General features: G+C 39.0%; 1 protein-coding gene across 11 annotated transcripts in view; it reads right to left on the bottom strand.

The window, feature by feature from the left end:
* LOC105234922 (T-cell receptor alpha chain C region) overlaps positions 1 to 16,987 on the bottom strand; it is a 560,983-nt gene that overhangs the window by 463,256 nt on the left and 80,740 nt on the right. Inside the window, exon 3 of one of the 11 annotated variants that reach the window (XM_034648722.1) lies at positions 10,790 to 10,793. The exons of the other annotated variants lie outside the window; for them this stretch is intronic. Within the exon in view, the coding sequence (XP_034504613.1) occupies positions 10,790 to 10,793 (4 nt within the window). The remainder of the gene's footprint in view (positions 1 to 10,789; positions 10,794 to 16,987) is intronic. 11 annotated transcript variants of the gene reach the window in all.

The following is a 16,987-nucleotide window of genomic DNA, read 5'->3' as shown; positions in this document are numbered from 1 at the left end:
GTATGATAGAGTTTTGGGTCCAACCCATCCCCATTATTCTTCTATTTCAAACTTGAATCTGATTTTCTGTGTATTTCATCTTCACTAAGTTTTAGAAGCAACATGTCTGGTTTTAAATAAATACATAAAAATTTCAAAGTAATGTTCTAGACAGTATCACATTACTACAAAAAATAAGAGCTATTGAATTTAGAGGGTAACTAATAATATTTCAATACTAATATTGAAATTAGTAACACAGGCTAGGATATCTATGGCAAAACTAGTATTGCTTGTTTGATTCTATGACACTCCATTGGATTTTGTCATTGAAGATGCATTATCTTGTTGAGTTAACCACCATTTGTATGAGTTCTCTTCAGAGTTGTCCAAATAGCATGCTTTGCACTTCAGGAAACAAAAATCAACTCTCAGATGCAGTGCTCTGATGTTATTCCATCCATCCTCTCACTCGGTAACCAGAAAATATGAGCTACACAGAATTTGTAGTACTAACAGTACAATGTTCATTTTTTTTGGTCTTTTTCTTTGAGAGTTGGATAATTTCTTAGTGATCTAAAAATCATCACACTAGCTTGTATACAATTTATCATCTACTGATATGATTTACTTTAGCCATGCTTAGCAAACTCTGGCTCTTAAAAATCATATATAAAAGGCAGTTTTTCTCTGTCATTGATTGTGTGTACCTCAGAAACAAAGTGAAAAGATAACTGCTAGATTAGTGCAGGAGCTGTGTGCGGGATTGTAACTATGAGAACCGGGGAGCTGGATATGTGATGTGTAACAGACAAAGGAGGTGATTCACAGTTGTGAGTTTGATGGGAATTTTGTTAAAATTTTTAAAATATTTTAGGGGCGCCTGGGTGGCACAGTGGTTAAGCGTCTGCCTTCGGCTCAGAGCATGATCCCGGCGTTGTGGGATCGAGCCCCACATCAGGCTCTTCTGCTATGAGCCTGCTTCTTCCTCTCCCACTCCCCCTGCTTGTGTTCCCTCTCTCTCTGGCTGTCTCTATCTCTGTCAAATAAATAAATAAAATCTTTAAAAAAAATTTTTTTTAAATATTTTAAATGTTTGGGGGCACCTGGGTGGCTCAGCTGGTTAACTGTCCAATTCTTGGTTTTGGCTCAGGTCATGATCTCAAGGCCATAGGATTGAGCCCGGCCACGGGCTCTGTCCTCAGCAGGGAGTCTGCTTGAGATTCTCTCTTCCTGTTCCTCTGCCCCTCCCCCACTTATGTGCAACTGTGCTCTCTAAAATAAATAAATAAATAAATAAATAAAATCTTTAAAAAATATTTTAAAATTTAAATGATTATAGATTCATGGAAGCTTCAAAAAACATACAGGGAGGTCACATGTACTCTTCATGCAGTCTGCTCCAATGATATCTAAACCAGGAAATTAACCCTGGTACAATTCACAGAGCTTATTTAGATTTCCACAGTGTTGCATGCACTCATTTGAGTGTGTGTGTGTGTGTGTAGTTCTGTGCAATTTTATATATGTACAGATACACGAATTCATGTCTTATAGGTATAGCTCCTTTGCCACAATCCAGATGCACAATGATTTCCTACCCCAAGGCTTCCTCATGCTACCCGCTTTGTAGCATGATGTCATTATCACTAATCTGTTCTTCATCCCTACCATTTTATTTCAATAATGCTGTATAAATCGACTTGCATAGTCATAACTTTTTCAGATTGTTGTTTTTTTTTTTCACTCCACATAAGTAATAAAAGTGTGAGATCTGTTCAAGTTATTGTGTATATCCAACTTGATGGTTCCTTTTTATTTCTGAGTAGTATTCCATGGTATGGCTCTGACACAGTTTGCTTAATCAGTCACCCATTGAAGGACATTTGGGTTGTTTCCAAATTTTGGTTGTTGTGAATAAAGCTGCTGTGAATATTCATGTGCAGGGTTTTTTTGTGAATATAAGCTTTCATTTCTCTTGGGTAAGTGCCCAAGTGTGTAATCGCTGGATCATATGGTAAGGCATATTTAGTTTCTAATTTCATTGTAGTTGTAATTTGCATTTGTCTGATGACTAATTATGTTGAACATCTTTTCAAAATGATCCAGTTTCCCCACATGTTTGCCAGTATTTGGGGTTATTACTATTTTTTTTATTTTAGCCATTGTGGTAGATGTGCAGTGATATTTCATTGTAGTTGTAATTTGCATTTGTCTGATGACTAATTATGTTGAACATCTTTTCATGTGCTTATTTGCAATCTGCGTATCCTCTTTTGTGAAATAATCTATTCAACTCTTTAGTCCATTTTCTAATTATGGTTTTGTTTTCGTTTTCTTTTACTGTTGATCTCAACAGTAAGGATTCTTTATATATTCTAGATACAAGCCCTGGGCCAGATACGTGGTGTGTAAATGTTTACCCCTAGTCTGTAGCTTATCTCTTCATCTTCTTTACAGGGTCTTTTGCAGAGGATAAGTTTTTAATTTTGATGTAGTCCAGTATGTGTGCGTGTGTGTGTGTGTGTGTGTATCTGTGTGTGTGATACTTTTAGTGTCAAATCTAAGAACATTATGTCAAATCTAGCTCCAGGTCCTGAGACTTTATCCTATGTTTTCTTCTAAAAGTTTCATAGTTTTACATTTTGCATTTAAGTCCATGATCCATTTAGAGCTAACTTTTCATAATTTTTTAAAAGATTCTTTTAAAAAGAAGAATGTGTCCGTATCTTTGTCTTAAGCTTTACCTGTTTGCTGTGATCATGTAACTAGGTCAAAGCAGCATAACCAAAATGTAAGTTGAAGACTTCTCACAGAGGAGTGAGTCTGCAAATTTCCTTTTTTATTCTTACCATGATTTCCCCAACTAAAAGGTAAATTTAAAAATATGATTTCCAAACCAAACCCTTCTCAACTCATCAGGCTTTGAAATGTTTTCTAGTATGAATTTGCCAAGTGGTTACATCTATGTTATGACAAAGGATAACTGTAACATTTCCTAACATTCACATTCTTCTAAATTTTAAAAATCTCTGAGAAAAATAACCATCTGTCATCTTTAAATCTGAACTTTAAGCTGAACTAAAAGTGAGATTCTCCTTCCTTGTCTATAACTTCTTTCCTGATAATTGAGCATATGTTTCTTGAAGAAAAGGATGTTCTCTACAGATTGTCCCAAGAATGAAAAACCCCTCTTTTTGTTATTACTTTTCGCTAAAACCACATGCTTTTATGCCTTTTCCCACTGAAACAGTTCCAAGGTCAGATAGCTCCATTCCTCCAGGATGTAGTGATGCTTCTTCCTACCATCCCAGGGACAGGGATGCTTTTGTTCTCTCATGAGAGGATTTTGAAAAGACCAATATTACAATTGAGGATAATAGTTTCTTAAAAGTTTTATTAAGGGCTAAGAATCCAGGAGCTTTAAAGTATTCTTGATTGAAATAATTCAGCCCTTGGAATCAGAATCAGGAAATTAGAAAAACAGGCTCATTTTCCTTAAGTCTTACATTAGGACTTCCAATGTTAGGAATGTCTACCCTAAAGCTAAGTAAATCAACTAGATCACTAGACTTGAAAAAAAATGTACAATGAAGGAGAGCATGCCATGGCAATGGTAAAGACAAATGACAATAGATAGTTTGACCCAATCCAATTATACACAAGGGCAGTATTTAGTGTATGGAGAACACCTATTGTATAAAGGTCATTTCATTTGTGTTCCAGAAATTAAGATGAAAATGAAAAATATGGGGACACAAAGAAAACTGAGTTAGCTGTGATTTCCTTCACCCACCCCCTGCCATCACCACCCATAGTTTTATAGGACTCATATCTCCAGCCATAATAAATATTTGAGGTTCAAATCCTAAGATAAAAACCCTGGAGATCAAACCAGAGAAGAGATAAAACAGAGGGATGTCATCACTAGCCTAAACCAAGAAGAATCAGCATACATATCCGAGAGACATCCAGTCCACAAGAAACCGAATCAGACATACACCTTTCTCCCCATCATGGAATAAAGATGCCTCCATCTATGCCAGCAAGATAGAGACCATCTAAGTTGCAAACCTGGAAATAGTGTCATATGAGAAAAATCTGTAGGTACAGAAAGGGAATTTATGGCAAACAGAAGGAGTGTTCTCATGGTCATAGAAAGGGGCAAAGACAGGAAATAATTAATCCATACTAAAGTCATCCAAAGGATAGAAGCTCAGTATCTGTTGATGCTATCAATTTATTCTTCTTCAACCAGCAAATAGTTAATATGCAACCACTATGTGCCAAGTATTGTGTCACATGTAATACATACAGGTTTCCTTACCCTATGGAGCTCACAGTTACAGGAATTTTTAAAAATCTATACATAAATATGGACATAGACATAAATATGTCTATATTAATTACAATGTTTCTTGGCCTTTGGAGAGAGCACTCAATATATGAGAACATGTATAGAGGGACCACAACACAGGCTTAGGGACACATGCCAAGCATATATAAAACCCAACTGTTAAATTGTTCTTAGTCTATTATCCAGATATATGGGATATATGAAAAAAAAATAAGAATTCTCTAAAGAGTTGGAGAGAATGGACTGAATCTGTGGTGTTGCACTATTTCCAATCTTCCTCCAGCCACATTAGGGGAGAATCAAGAGTTTGCTCAGAGAGCCTGAAATGCATGTCATGGAGTTTGGAGGATTTAGAGGGTCATGCAAGGTTGCAACGACAATTTCTCTCACTTTACTATGTTTATGTCCAGGATGCTGACTGTTCTGTCATTTTTACCTGTGTATGTACCTGACAGCTGGTGATATACTTTTTTTAATTGAGTGTAAAGTAAGAGAAAGTAAATGGTGAGGCCTGGTACAGAGGTATACATATGGGAGTCATAGATGCATGAATAAAATGTCATATATAGAGAGAGGGAATAACATAAAGAGAGGAGGTGTCCCAGGGCTAACCCTTGAGGACTTCCAACAGCTAGTGATTGGGAGATGAGAGTGTGCACAGGAGTCAAAATGGTTCATCAGAGAAAAGGAGGAGAGAGTTTTAAGAGTAAGTGGTCATAAGAGTAAGTGGTCACAACTCATGTGTCAAAAGTTTCTGAGAGGTCCGCCATGACAAGTACTGAAAATTTCTATTGCTCTACAATATAGAAATCATACTCTTTCCGATGGCTTAACTACTGGAGGAATTAAAGCTAGATCTATCTAAACCCTTTAATCCAGAAATTCCAACATATATGCCCCAAAGCAGTATGTAATTATGTTCACCAAAGAACACTCTAAGGCTATTCATATGACACTGTGGATGACAGCCAAGGACTAGAAGAATCCAGATAACCATTTCAGTAAGGGGATGACCTGTAGTATACTCACAACACAGCAGTGGAAAGAAACTAAACTGTGCACATCTGAATCTCAGAAATAGAACATTAAGAGAAGGATCCAGATAGGATAGAAAAAATCCAAAGTTCAAAACCAGGCAAAACGGACCTATGTATGGGATTGTGGTTTCCCTGGAAGAGCAGGCAGTGAGCAGAAGAGGACATAAGGAGGGGGGCGCTCTGCAAAGCAGAAGTGCATCCATGACAGAGCAGCAGACTCAGCCTCAGCCTGTGGAAGACGCTAAATCCTTCAAATGACGCTTCCCAGAGTTGCTTTTACAGCACCAGGACAGATTTGGACACCGGATGACCCCCTTTGGCACTACGGGTTGAAACAGGGAAGCCATTTAGATTTTGGGCCTTCCATTTTAATGTAATCATCACCAACAACTTTATTTTTTAATCTTTTGCTAAATGATCTACCGCAAAGTAAAGAAATGAAGATAAAAATGCTTTTGTTGGGGCTCCTGGGTGGCACAGCGGTTAAGCGTCTGCCTTCGGCTCAGGGCGTGATCCCGGCGTTATGGAATCGAGCCCCACATCAGGCTCCTCCGCTATGAGCCTGCTTCTTCCTCTCCCACTCCCCCTGCTTGTGTTCTCTCTCTCGCTGGCTGTCTCTCTCTCTGTCAAATAAATAAATAAAATCTTTAAAAAAAATGCTTTTGTTGAATAACACTGTTTGACATGTTCTCTGAGCCAGAGAAATCGCATTTTCCTTCGAGTGAAGTGTCCACCTTAGAACCCCCGCCAGGCACAGCCCCTGCTTCTTCCTTCCTCTCTGCCACCCTCCCAGGTGTTCAGAGCCAGGGGATGCCTCCGGCGGAGATCTGAGGTTTTTGTGGGGCTCCCACAGGTGCTGCATCACTGTGGTGTCTCTCAGAGCACAGAAATACACTGCTGAGTCCTCAGGTTGTAATGCCGTGATGGTGAGGCTGATGGAACGGTCTGATTTCTGGAAATTCAAAGAATACCGACCCTCTATTGCATTCTGCTCGCTGTACGAGTCCTGACGAATGAGGAAGATCATTTCCCCGCTTGGTGCTTGTTTGTACCAGAATAAATAATAGCTAGAACCACTAGCTTCATATTCAAAATCCAAGGTCACAGCCTCATTCTCCAGCATTGAAATGGCAGGCTGGGCTTGAGTCACCTTCTGCGTCATGCCGGATCCTGCAAAAAGAAAGAGAGAATTAGGCTGATTCTCCTGGTAGTATCCCTAGGGTTTTAAGGAACTCATGTAGGACAGAGAGTTCTGATTCCCCAGCCCAGTATTCCCTCTGCTAAACCCCACCAGACAGTAAGAACCGCACCTGCCTCTAGCCCCGGACTCGGGACTCAGAGGAGCTTGAGTGTGTGTCCGTGGCCATCCTTACTGGCCTCACCGTGGCAGATGGAGGCTATGACTGCTCTCAGCAGGCTGGGGAGCAGCATGTTGGAAGCGTGTCCTCTGAGTGAAATGTGCTCTGTTCTGTCTCAAATTCGGGTCTAAATGCCTGCCCTGTGCCTCACAGGGCCCACACACCGTTACTGAGCTGTAGGAAGTTTCTGTGCCACAACAGGAGATGCAGTTTGCTCCCCGCGGGCTTGTGTCATGCCGTGGCTTGTTTACGCGGGGGGAGAGTCTAACTTGTTTATTGAGTCTTTTGGTAATTTAATTCACAACCATGATATCTGGACATGTATTATGAGGTACATTGAATTGTAGGACATGAATATTCAACCATTTGCCATCTTCAGCCCGTGCATCTACGATGGACTGGTAAGTTTCAAAGGAAATACAATATCTTAGGATTATGGTGACTTCTGAGGACAAACCGTCATCCATCTTTTTGTACAGTGTGTTTTTTTTTTTTTTTTTTTTTTTTTGGTCTCCAGCCAAAATCTACAGTAAAATATACTCAGAGATTTTTCTCCCAGACAAGAAGCTAAAACTAGTCACTCTCAGTTGTCATGACTTTTCTTCCTACACTCCAAGGCATTGGTTTCTGAGGAAATTTCCACTGCATGAAGTTCCTTGTCTGTTTCATGCTACCACAGCTAGTTTCCTGATCGACAAAATTTGTCCAGCAGCACGTGCCTAACAGCAGTCAATAGGAAGTGTGTTAGAAAAATCTTGCTTTCGAATATTGCACCCGCCAGTCGAAATGAGGTCAAATTCACCAGACCATGCATTCTTCTTTTCTTACAGCAAAAATGGAGCCACTCAAAAATTGCAACGCTCTCTTCAGCTGTCTGCTGCAGCTATGCTGTGGCTCAGAGGCTTTCACCGGAAGCAGTAGCTCAAGGGCTTCATGTTTTTGCAGCGTGGAAGTTGGTGTCTGATTTGCTTGGCGTCAATGAGCTGATTTATGACAGTGATTCAGGCAACTGTAGCTTTTAATAACCTATTTATTTTCTCTTCCAGAAATGAATGTGTCTATTCAGTGACATCTAACATCCATGTTATATTATGAGAAAATAGAATTTTTTGAGTCTAGGATGGCCCAACTATCAGAAAAATGGTTGTCTCTAAGAGGAGGGGTTTGACTAGAAGGAGGCCCAGGGGGCCTTCTGAGGTGAAGGAAATGTTTTCTATATTGTTTTGTTCCTTGGATATATTATATATATATATATATATATATATAAAACTCTCCAGACACCCTGGGCTGATCTATGCATTTCATTGTAGAAAAAAATTATACCTCAATAAAAAAAAGTGAACCACAGTAAAATAAAATGGGTACAGAGAAAATTAATTTGTCCAGCTTTCTGTAGGTGTTGCAGAAATTTCTTCATATTTTTTTATTGTTACAGAACAGTTCTGGTCTGTCTGCTGTGATTACAGCGTACTCCCAACCCTTCCGACAACCGCCCGAGACCAGGAAGCCACGAAGGCTAGCTGGCCATTAATATGCGGAGAGGCAAATATATACAAATGAGATGATTATACAAAATAGAATACAGCTCTCAGAATAAAGATCTCCACAGCTACACATAATTATAGGAATAAATCTCACAAAGGTAAGATCATATAAAAGAAGCCAGCTAAGAGAGCATATGCTAAATGATTATTTGCATAGAGTACAAAAGCAGAGAAAACTCTTCTGTGCGGTCGCTGTCAGGATAGTGGTTCCCGAGAGGGGTGGAGACAGGCAGCAGGTACAGGAGTGGCCTGGCATGTGGGGGATGCCCTGCTTTTCCATATTGGAGCTGGTTACCTGGGTGTTTCCAATAGGTGACAATTCTTCTAGCTCTGTAATTATTCAGATGGGTTATTTTATTTATTTTGTTCTTTTTTATCGAAGTATAACTTATATGCAAAACAATGTACAGTCCCTGTATGTTCATTTCAATGAGTCTGAAAATTTTATACCCATGTGATCACCACCCAAGCAAAATCGAGAATATTTACTTAACCCCAGGAAGTCCTGTTATGACCCTCTCCAGGCAAACCTTTCTCCCTGGAGGAAACTGCCTTTCTACTTTCCAAGCAAGCTTCGTTTTTTCTGTTCTTGAAGTTCATATAAATGGAATCATACAGCATTCGGGAGGAAGGGTCTGGCTTCCATCAGCAACTGCAGATTTTAGAGATCCATCCTGTTGTATCAGTCAGTGGTTCATTCCTTTCTATTGCAGAGTCATATTCCTTACATACCATTAATTGTCACCTATTCTCCTGTTGATGGACATTTCAGTTGTTTCCAGTTTATGGCAAATACGAATAAGCCCACAACAAGAATTTTTGTATGGGTCGTTTGTTGGTCTGCGTTTTCACCTCCCTTCGGTAAATATCTATTTGTGGACTTGTTGGGCCATAGCTGTTCCCCAAAGTGATGGTACCAACTTGCCTTCTACCAGCAGTGCGTGGAAGGTCCAGTTGCTCCATGTATTTGCCAATATTTGAGGTTGTCGCATGGTTTGTTTTTAGGCCTTCTAGTGGGGGTAAATAGCATCCGCATGTGAATTTAATGAGACTCTCTCTGGTGATTAATAACACTGAGCATACTGTATGTTCTTATTCGTCACCCTATTTATGTACTTTATTATTATTGTGTTATCTTTTTATTGTTGATTTATGAGAGTTCTTTATTTATTCTGGAAATAATTCTTTTCCAACTACTTCTTTCTGGAATACTTCTGTCTAGACTTTGGATGGCTTATTGCTTTTCTTACTATTGTTGTTTGATGAGTAGAAATTTTACATTTTGCTTGTGTCCTACTTCTCAAACTTTCTTTTATGGCTAGCATATTTTGTAACATGCCAAGAAGTCTCTGTCTGCTCTGAGGTCTCCAAGAGAGTCTCTGCTGTTTTGTGCTATTTTTAGGAGCAGCATTTGAGATTAAAATAAGCATCTTAATTTATTCTAACCTGCTTTTAAATAATATTATTTCCCTTTAGGAAAAAAATGTGTTCTGATTGCATCTGAGTATGCTATAAGACCACAACACATTGTTTGTGTTGCTTTAAAGAAACAGCTTTTTTTTTTTTTTTTTTTTTTTTTTTTTTTTTTGTTAGAGAGAGAGAGAGAGAGAGCTGGGGGTAGAAAGAGGTGGAGGGAAAAGGAGAAAGAGAATCTTAAGCAAGATACACGCCCAGCATGGAGCCCCACAAGGGGCTCGATCTCACAACCCTGAGACCATGATCCTGAGCCAAAATCAAGGGTTGAACGCTGAGCTGACTGAGTCACCCAAGGACCCCAGAAATTGTAGTTTTTTAAAGTAAGTGAAGTTATTAAAATTACCAACAAAACTTTAACAAATTTACTTAGTTATCTACCCTTTCTGATATTCTTTGTTTCTTTCTGTGAATCTGTGTTTTCATGTGATATTATTTCCCTATAACATGAAGACCTTCAACATCTCTCAGCTGCAAATCAGCTGGAGACTAATAATCTTTGACTTTGTCTCTCTGAAAATATATTTATTTTGTCTTTATTTTTAAGGGATATTTTTGCAAGTGAGAGATTTTAGGTGATCGTATTTTGATTCTTTCAACACTTGGAAAATGTTGTTTTATTGTCTTCTTGTTTCTACTGTTTTTGGCTGTCAGTCAGTTATCATTTGTATTGTTGTTCCTTCATGCGTGTAATGTGTCTGTCTTTCTCCTTTGACTGCTTTTTAAGATCTGATCTTTATTTAATTTATTTTTTCCAGAACTTTGGCTGTGATGTGACTAGATGGGACCCCCCTTGTATTTATCACACTTGGAATTCTCTGACCTTCTTTAATCTGTCCATTAACAACTTTCTTCAAATGTGAAAGTTCTCAGCCGTTATCTCTTTAAATATACTTTTTGCTTCATTCTTTCCCTTCCTTGCAGGAATTTTTGATTATACACATGTTAGACCATTTGTTATGTCCCTCAGATCTCAAAAGTTTGTTCTATTTATTATTACCATTTTACCTCTTTTATTCCAGTTGAGATAATTCTGTTGACCTGTCTTCAAGGTCACTGAAGGTCTTTTCCTCTTTTATCACCAAGTTTCTCTTTGGCTCATTTGAATCACTTCCTTTTTTAATACATATTTCTAATCTCTCCTAAACTTCCACATCTTTGCCTGTGTATTGTTTACATTTTCAATTAAATCCTTTGGCATTTTTACCATAATTATTTTATTTTATTTTATTTATTTTATTTTAGTTTTTGGAGAGAGAGTGAGCATGAATGAGGGGAGGGACAAAGGGAGAGAGAGAATCTTTTTTTTTTTTTTTTTTTTAGATTTTGTTTATTTATTTGAGAGGGAGGACAAGCAGCAGAGAGAGAGAAGCAGGCTGCGCATGCATCAGGCAGCCCAATGTGGGGCTTAATCCGAGGACTCTGGGATCATGACCTGAGCCGAAATCAAGAGTTGAACTACTTAACCAGCTGAGTCGCCAGGCACCCCTACCATAATTATTTTAAAGTACACGTCTGGTCATTCCAACACCTGCGTCATCTTTTTGGGTTGGACGCTTAATCGACTGAGCCACCCAGGCACCCCAGTATTTTCTTTTAGAAAGCCAGGTTTAGATGTTTAATATTCTTAGCCAGGTTCTCTTCATTCCAGAGGCATGTATGGTATTTAGCTGCCTCCTGCTATGTTGCTTTATTAGAGAATTTGGGAATGTCAATTAAGGGCTCCATGTCCGTCGTCTGTCGGTTGGTTTGTTTAGTTTCCTTTGTAATTATTTGTACTACTGAGACAAACCCAGCAGATTTAAAAGGATCGTTTCCATAGCTCGTTATTTCTCTAGATTGGGTTTGCTTTATGCAGAGTATGATTGTGTTATAGTAAGAAGTCAAAACAGTGTTTCCTGCTCGCATACGTTTAAGGCATCAGGACTTTGTTATTGCAGACAGACTGCTGTGATATTTTCTTACACAGGTTCTGAGGGATAGTGTCTTTGATATAATAACAATTACTATAACCAAATCAGTGAACACAAGAATGATTCTTCTTCTTCAGATGATAAACATTCACTTTGAATAGATTTTGTCACCAATTAAAATCGACTTTGGTTTAACTCTTCCTAAAATTAGGGTCTTGAGTAAGTTATGCTGGCAAGGTTCTCTAGATAAGCTCAGAAACCAGCTGCTCTTAAACAACTCTGCATGTTCAGGAATCCCTAAGCTCAAGCATTCATTCTGGAAATTTACAGTTACTATGATGTGCAAAACTCCATAAAAAGCATACAAACCAAAACAAGATACGATTCCTATCTCAAATTGGTTTCAGTTGGTGAGGATCAGATAAGTAGAACAAATCCTATTTCCCTGGAGCCCATGCCCAGGCAGGTGGAATAAGGGATCAGACAGGAAATAGATAGCTGATGCATTTATCGCTGGGTGAATAAAACCTGTTTGAATATCTTATTTCTAATGTTTAGATTTATTTTTGCTTTTCCATCTCCCTCTTCCTTTCTTAGGCCTGTTTATCACGATGTTCAACCTTCACTGCTCAGGTGTCTAATACCCAGTGTGAAGGAGTCCAGAATGTTAGGGAAGAAGACAGTATTTACCTTCAGGGTTGGGTGTCTAAACATATACCTAGATCCTTCTCCCTTCTTATCACATTAATTCTCTGACTTGCTTCCAGGAAGATTTAGTATTGTCTAGCCTTGGCATAAATAAAATTAAGTTTTTTATTGATATCTCTTAAATTTTATAAAACTGGGTTTCAAAATTGAAAAGTTCTCCATTTTGCCTGAGTGTTGAATTATTTGAGAAATGATCTCTGAAATGTGATCAATATGAAATTTATTTTATAGTGACTAAATTGAGGTTTTTGAAGCTCATTGCCATTACCTCTGCTAGCTTCCTTTGAAACTTTTGGTTTTTTTCCATTTACAGAGGCAAAATTAGGGCTGCCTGGCCTTAGAAGGGCTCTTCCCTTCTCCCTATGCTCTAAAGATAAATTTTTGAAGATGAAGTGACGTGTTTCATTTGCTTTTGCCACAGAAGTCTCATAGAGCCGAAGTAGTATGTTTTTATCAGTCCTTGAGCGGAATGGGGACAATGTGGAAATAGAAGAACTTAGCTCTAAAGAGTCCCCTAAATGCCTTTTCCAGCACTTGAAGTATCCCTCAAAAAAAGTGTAAGTACATTTCAAAATATGTATAAACTTTCTGGGGTGATAATATATAAACTCACAGTTAGGTAGTTCGATATAGAGACTTTGGATGAGCCTGGGCTCTACCCTTGGCTGAATACACTGGTTTAAGTCACCTCATCTCTCTGAACCTTAGGGTTTTTAAACCATAAAATGAGATTAATCCTGTGTTCCTTCGCTTGCTCACAACATTGTTATGGAGCAAATGAGATAATGCTTATGAAAGTGCATTGTAAAGTTAGGTGGTGCAATTGAAATATTTAAAACATATTAGGTTATTTATCAGAGGCAATAATTAGTGGCAGGGCTTTTCACAGGAAAGGAGAAGACACCATGGGCTGGAATGACCAGGAAATTCTTCATGAGGCAGGAACGGTCTGAGATAGTCTCTGGGATTGGGAGGAGTCATAATGGCAAGCACTAGGGAGAGGTGATTATGGGAGAAATGCATTGTAGGCAGGGCTCTTTAAGGAGTACAGTGAGGTTCCCCAACTTCATCCTTGAGCCAGACTTAATATGCTGAAGCAGAAAGTTCCTGACAACACTGTAGAGGCCACTGAGAGCCACACCAAGAGCTTTAACCTTACTACTGCCAACAAGGATGGTCACTGAGAGTTGTTAAACAGTGGACCGATGTGATCGATGCTGTGCTTTTTATTTTTTATTTTTATTTTTTAAAGATTTTATTTATTTATTCAACAGAGATAGAGGCAGCCAGTGAGAGAGGGAACACAAGCAGGGGGAGTGGGAGAGGAAGAAGCAGGCTCATAACGGAGGAGCCTGATGTGGGGCTCGATCCCATAACACCGGGATCACGCCCTGAGCCGAAGGCAGACGCCCAACCGCTGTGCCACCCAGGCGCCCCGATGCTGTGTTTTTTAAAAAGATAAATTATTCTGTGGGATATGGAGTAGGATCCAGGGAGGAGACCTTATTAGGAGGAAGGCTAGTTCAAAGGCTGTTACAGAAAACCGGATGTGAGACCCTGAGGGTCTCCACTTGGGGCGGTCCTCTAGAGAAGCAAGCACTAGAGGGAAGTTCAAATCCACTGGCATGTTGTATTCCTGCAACTGGGAGCAGAGAATCTTTGCAAATATGTGTCCAAAGTAGCTAAGTCTTACTGAGCAAATGTTTATTAAGCATCTGTTAAATGAGGGCACAGTGTGAGGGGCAATGGGGATATGAAAATAGATTGATTATGAATTGTGTTCTCAGAACTCAGCTAATGGACTAAATAATGTATACTTTTAAAAACTTTATCAAAGTGTGATATACATACATAGACAAAACTTAACAGTGAATTCTCACTGAGTGAACTCATATTATTAGCGCCCAGATTGAAACAGATGTAATCAACATCCCAGAAACCTCCCTTATTCAATCTCTGAGTCACTGTCTCCCCATAAAGATAACCGCTACCTCTACTCTCTTGACTTATAATTTCATGGATTAGTTTGACCAATTTTTGAGCTGCTTTTGTGTCTGACATCTTTCACTCAGTCACATTTGTGGGACTCATTCCACATCAAGCATATAGCAAGTTCATTCATTCTCTTGCTGTGTAGTCTAGTCTCTGAATTTACTTATCATTGAAATTGTTGATGGACATCTGTAGGGTACTACAATTAGTGATGCCACACAGGTTCTTCTTCTTATACATATCTTATGAATGAACAGAGGTCACATTTCTTGGGGGTATATACCTACAGGTGTAATTACTGGATCGCAGGGTATGTATATGTTCAGCTTTATAGGTATCGTCAAATGGTTTGCGAGGTTGCACCAGGTCACGTTGTCTCCAGTGGCACCTGAGAACTCCCATTGCCCCCATGCTCTTGTAGACCCTTGGTGTGGTCTATTTTCTTCACTTTACCCACTCTGTGCAGAGTGTTGTTATAGATATGAATTTTCAGGACCACAAGCCAAGGTATCAAGTGGCCAGTACAAAGAAGGCTTAAGAAGTGATTGGATAGTTTAGAGGAGGGATTACATCTATTATGTTTGGTAGGAGAGCTAGGCCTTGTAAGGTAAGAATAGTGACTATACATACTCCAGGACCACTCTACATTTTAAGAATCATGCTTAGGAATTATGAAATTGCAATGTTTCAGTGCCTAGGCCACATCTCTCAGCAGCAAAACCGATCTTTTCTCACCTGCTGTGCTCCCCATTTTCCTTCCAGAAAGTATGATCAGGAGGTAGAGACAGGTTGTCAGCTACAGAGAGGCAAAGAGGATGTCTGGTGCAATGAGAACAATTTTAGTAGAGATGCAGGTCAGTGACCCAAGTAGAATCCATATTCCTGTCAATGAGCAGAGGAGTGAGAGGCTATGTCGTGCTCTAAGACTGGAAAATACTTTCTCCTAGTTTTTTGGAAAAGGTTAGAAAGCTCATCCTACTCCCAAGACAGCTTGCATTTTACCTGGATACAGGATGAGAGTATCTTCTTTGTCAACTATGACCTCATTTCAGGGAAAATGCATCCATCAGTCAAATTTCAGGTGTATTGAAAAAGTATTTACATACTCTTAAAATAAAAGGGGAAAAAACCCACCATAACCTATAATGATTTAGTGCCTCACAACTTATCTGTCTGTTGAATACCTCCTCAGGGGAAAAATGCCATTTCCTTGTTAGCTTTTATGTTGACATGTGGAACTTTGCTGATTGTTTATTCTGGTAGCGCTCAAGGTTGAAACCAATGCAGTTTGAAAGCTGGCATGATTATTGCTCACGTCTTAGAGTATTTCTTCTTCGGGCTGTCAGCAAATATGAGCAAATATATCTTAAATTGTTTAGTTAGGGAAAATAAAGTGGTCCTGCCTCCCTCTGAGTAGACACAGGAGCTACTGTCCAGAAAATTCTACTCTGTGCCTAAGCTTAGGAATTTCTGATATAACTCAATACGCATATTTCCAAAATACCCCTCCTCTTCCAAACTACACACATTAATTATGGTGGAAAATGGGAGAGGGAGAAATCCTAAAAATATACAACTTTGTAGCCACAACATTATCAAAAACAATAGAAATCCTATCGAAAACACAAGCAGAGTCAATACCTATTGGTATTTGCCCCCTGCATTATAATCAGTAAACTCTTTGCAGCCTTAAATGCTGGGACTTAGGTTTTGCCTCTCGAGATATAGGTCCATGAGAACATACGTGTCTCTTATAAGAGCTGGTTCATCAAAAATTTTAACGTTATTATTCTTCATTAATCAATGTTGTTAACGTGAGTGGTGAGTATAGCCCCATAGTCTTTATATCCTCACTCTCAGCTTCATCAGGTAGCTTTACCTTGAAAACCCTAGAAATTCTTGAAGCCACTAGAACAAACTCGGTTGATACTGAAGTAGAGTTGAGGCTTTTTTTAATAGTAAAAACTTGCCCCTGATAGTTCTTTGATTTGAAACAATTATAAATGTGCTTGGGAAAATCCATGGAACCAATGAAACTTTCACATGATACTGACATTATACCTGCATTTACTAATTCTTTGAAAAAGGATTTGTTTTAATCAGATATATGCTGTAGCAACACCAAAAGTACTGTGTCCTGCTGTCGCAATGAGTAGACATATTTTCCATATCCAGTATTTTTGTTTGCATTTGGAAAATATAGCCCCCATTTCCAGGACAAATACCTGTATGTCTCCGGATAACAGCCACTGGGGCTCAGCGATGACTCCTAGAATAGCCAGGCTATTCAGACGGAGAGCGTATGAGCAACCTTACAGTTGAAGAACATGAGAGATGGTGAGTGTGTTTCGGGCTTCCTTAAGCAGATATGTATATAGACTCTTGTGATTGCCGATTGAGTAAACTGCAGTTTTCACTATTGCATTGGGTTCTTCTCCACCAAATGAAAACATCAACAATGATGAAATCTAAGATTTCAATTGCATTCTGGGGAAAAAAAGAAGACGGACTTCTAGAAGGCTCAACCTCAGTTCTTTGGGCAACTAATCTTTGATAAAGCAGGAAAAAAAACTTCCAGTGGAAAAAAGACAGTCTCTTCAATAAATGGTGCTGGGAAAATTGGACA

The sequence above is a fragment of the Ailuropoda melanoleuca genome, chromosome 20 (genome assembly GCF_002007445.2).
Source record: "Ailuropoda melanoleuca isolate Jingjing chromosome 20, ASM200744v2, whole genome shotgun sequence".
Lineage (NCBI taxonomy): Eukaryota > Metazoa > Chordata > Mammalia > Carnivora > Ursidae > Ailuropoda > Ailuropoda melanoleuca.
Note: the sequence above shows the minus strand (reverse complement) of the source record. Positions and strands in the feature narration are given on the sequence as shown.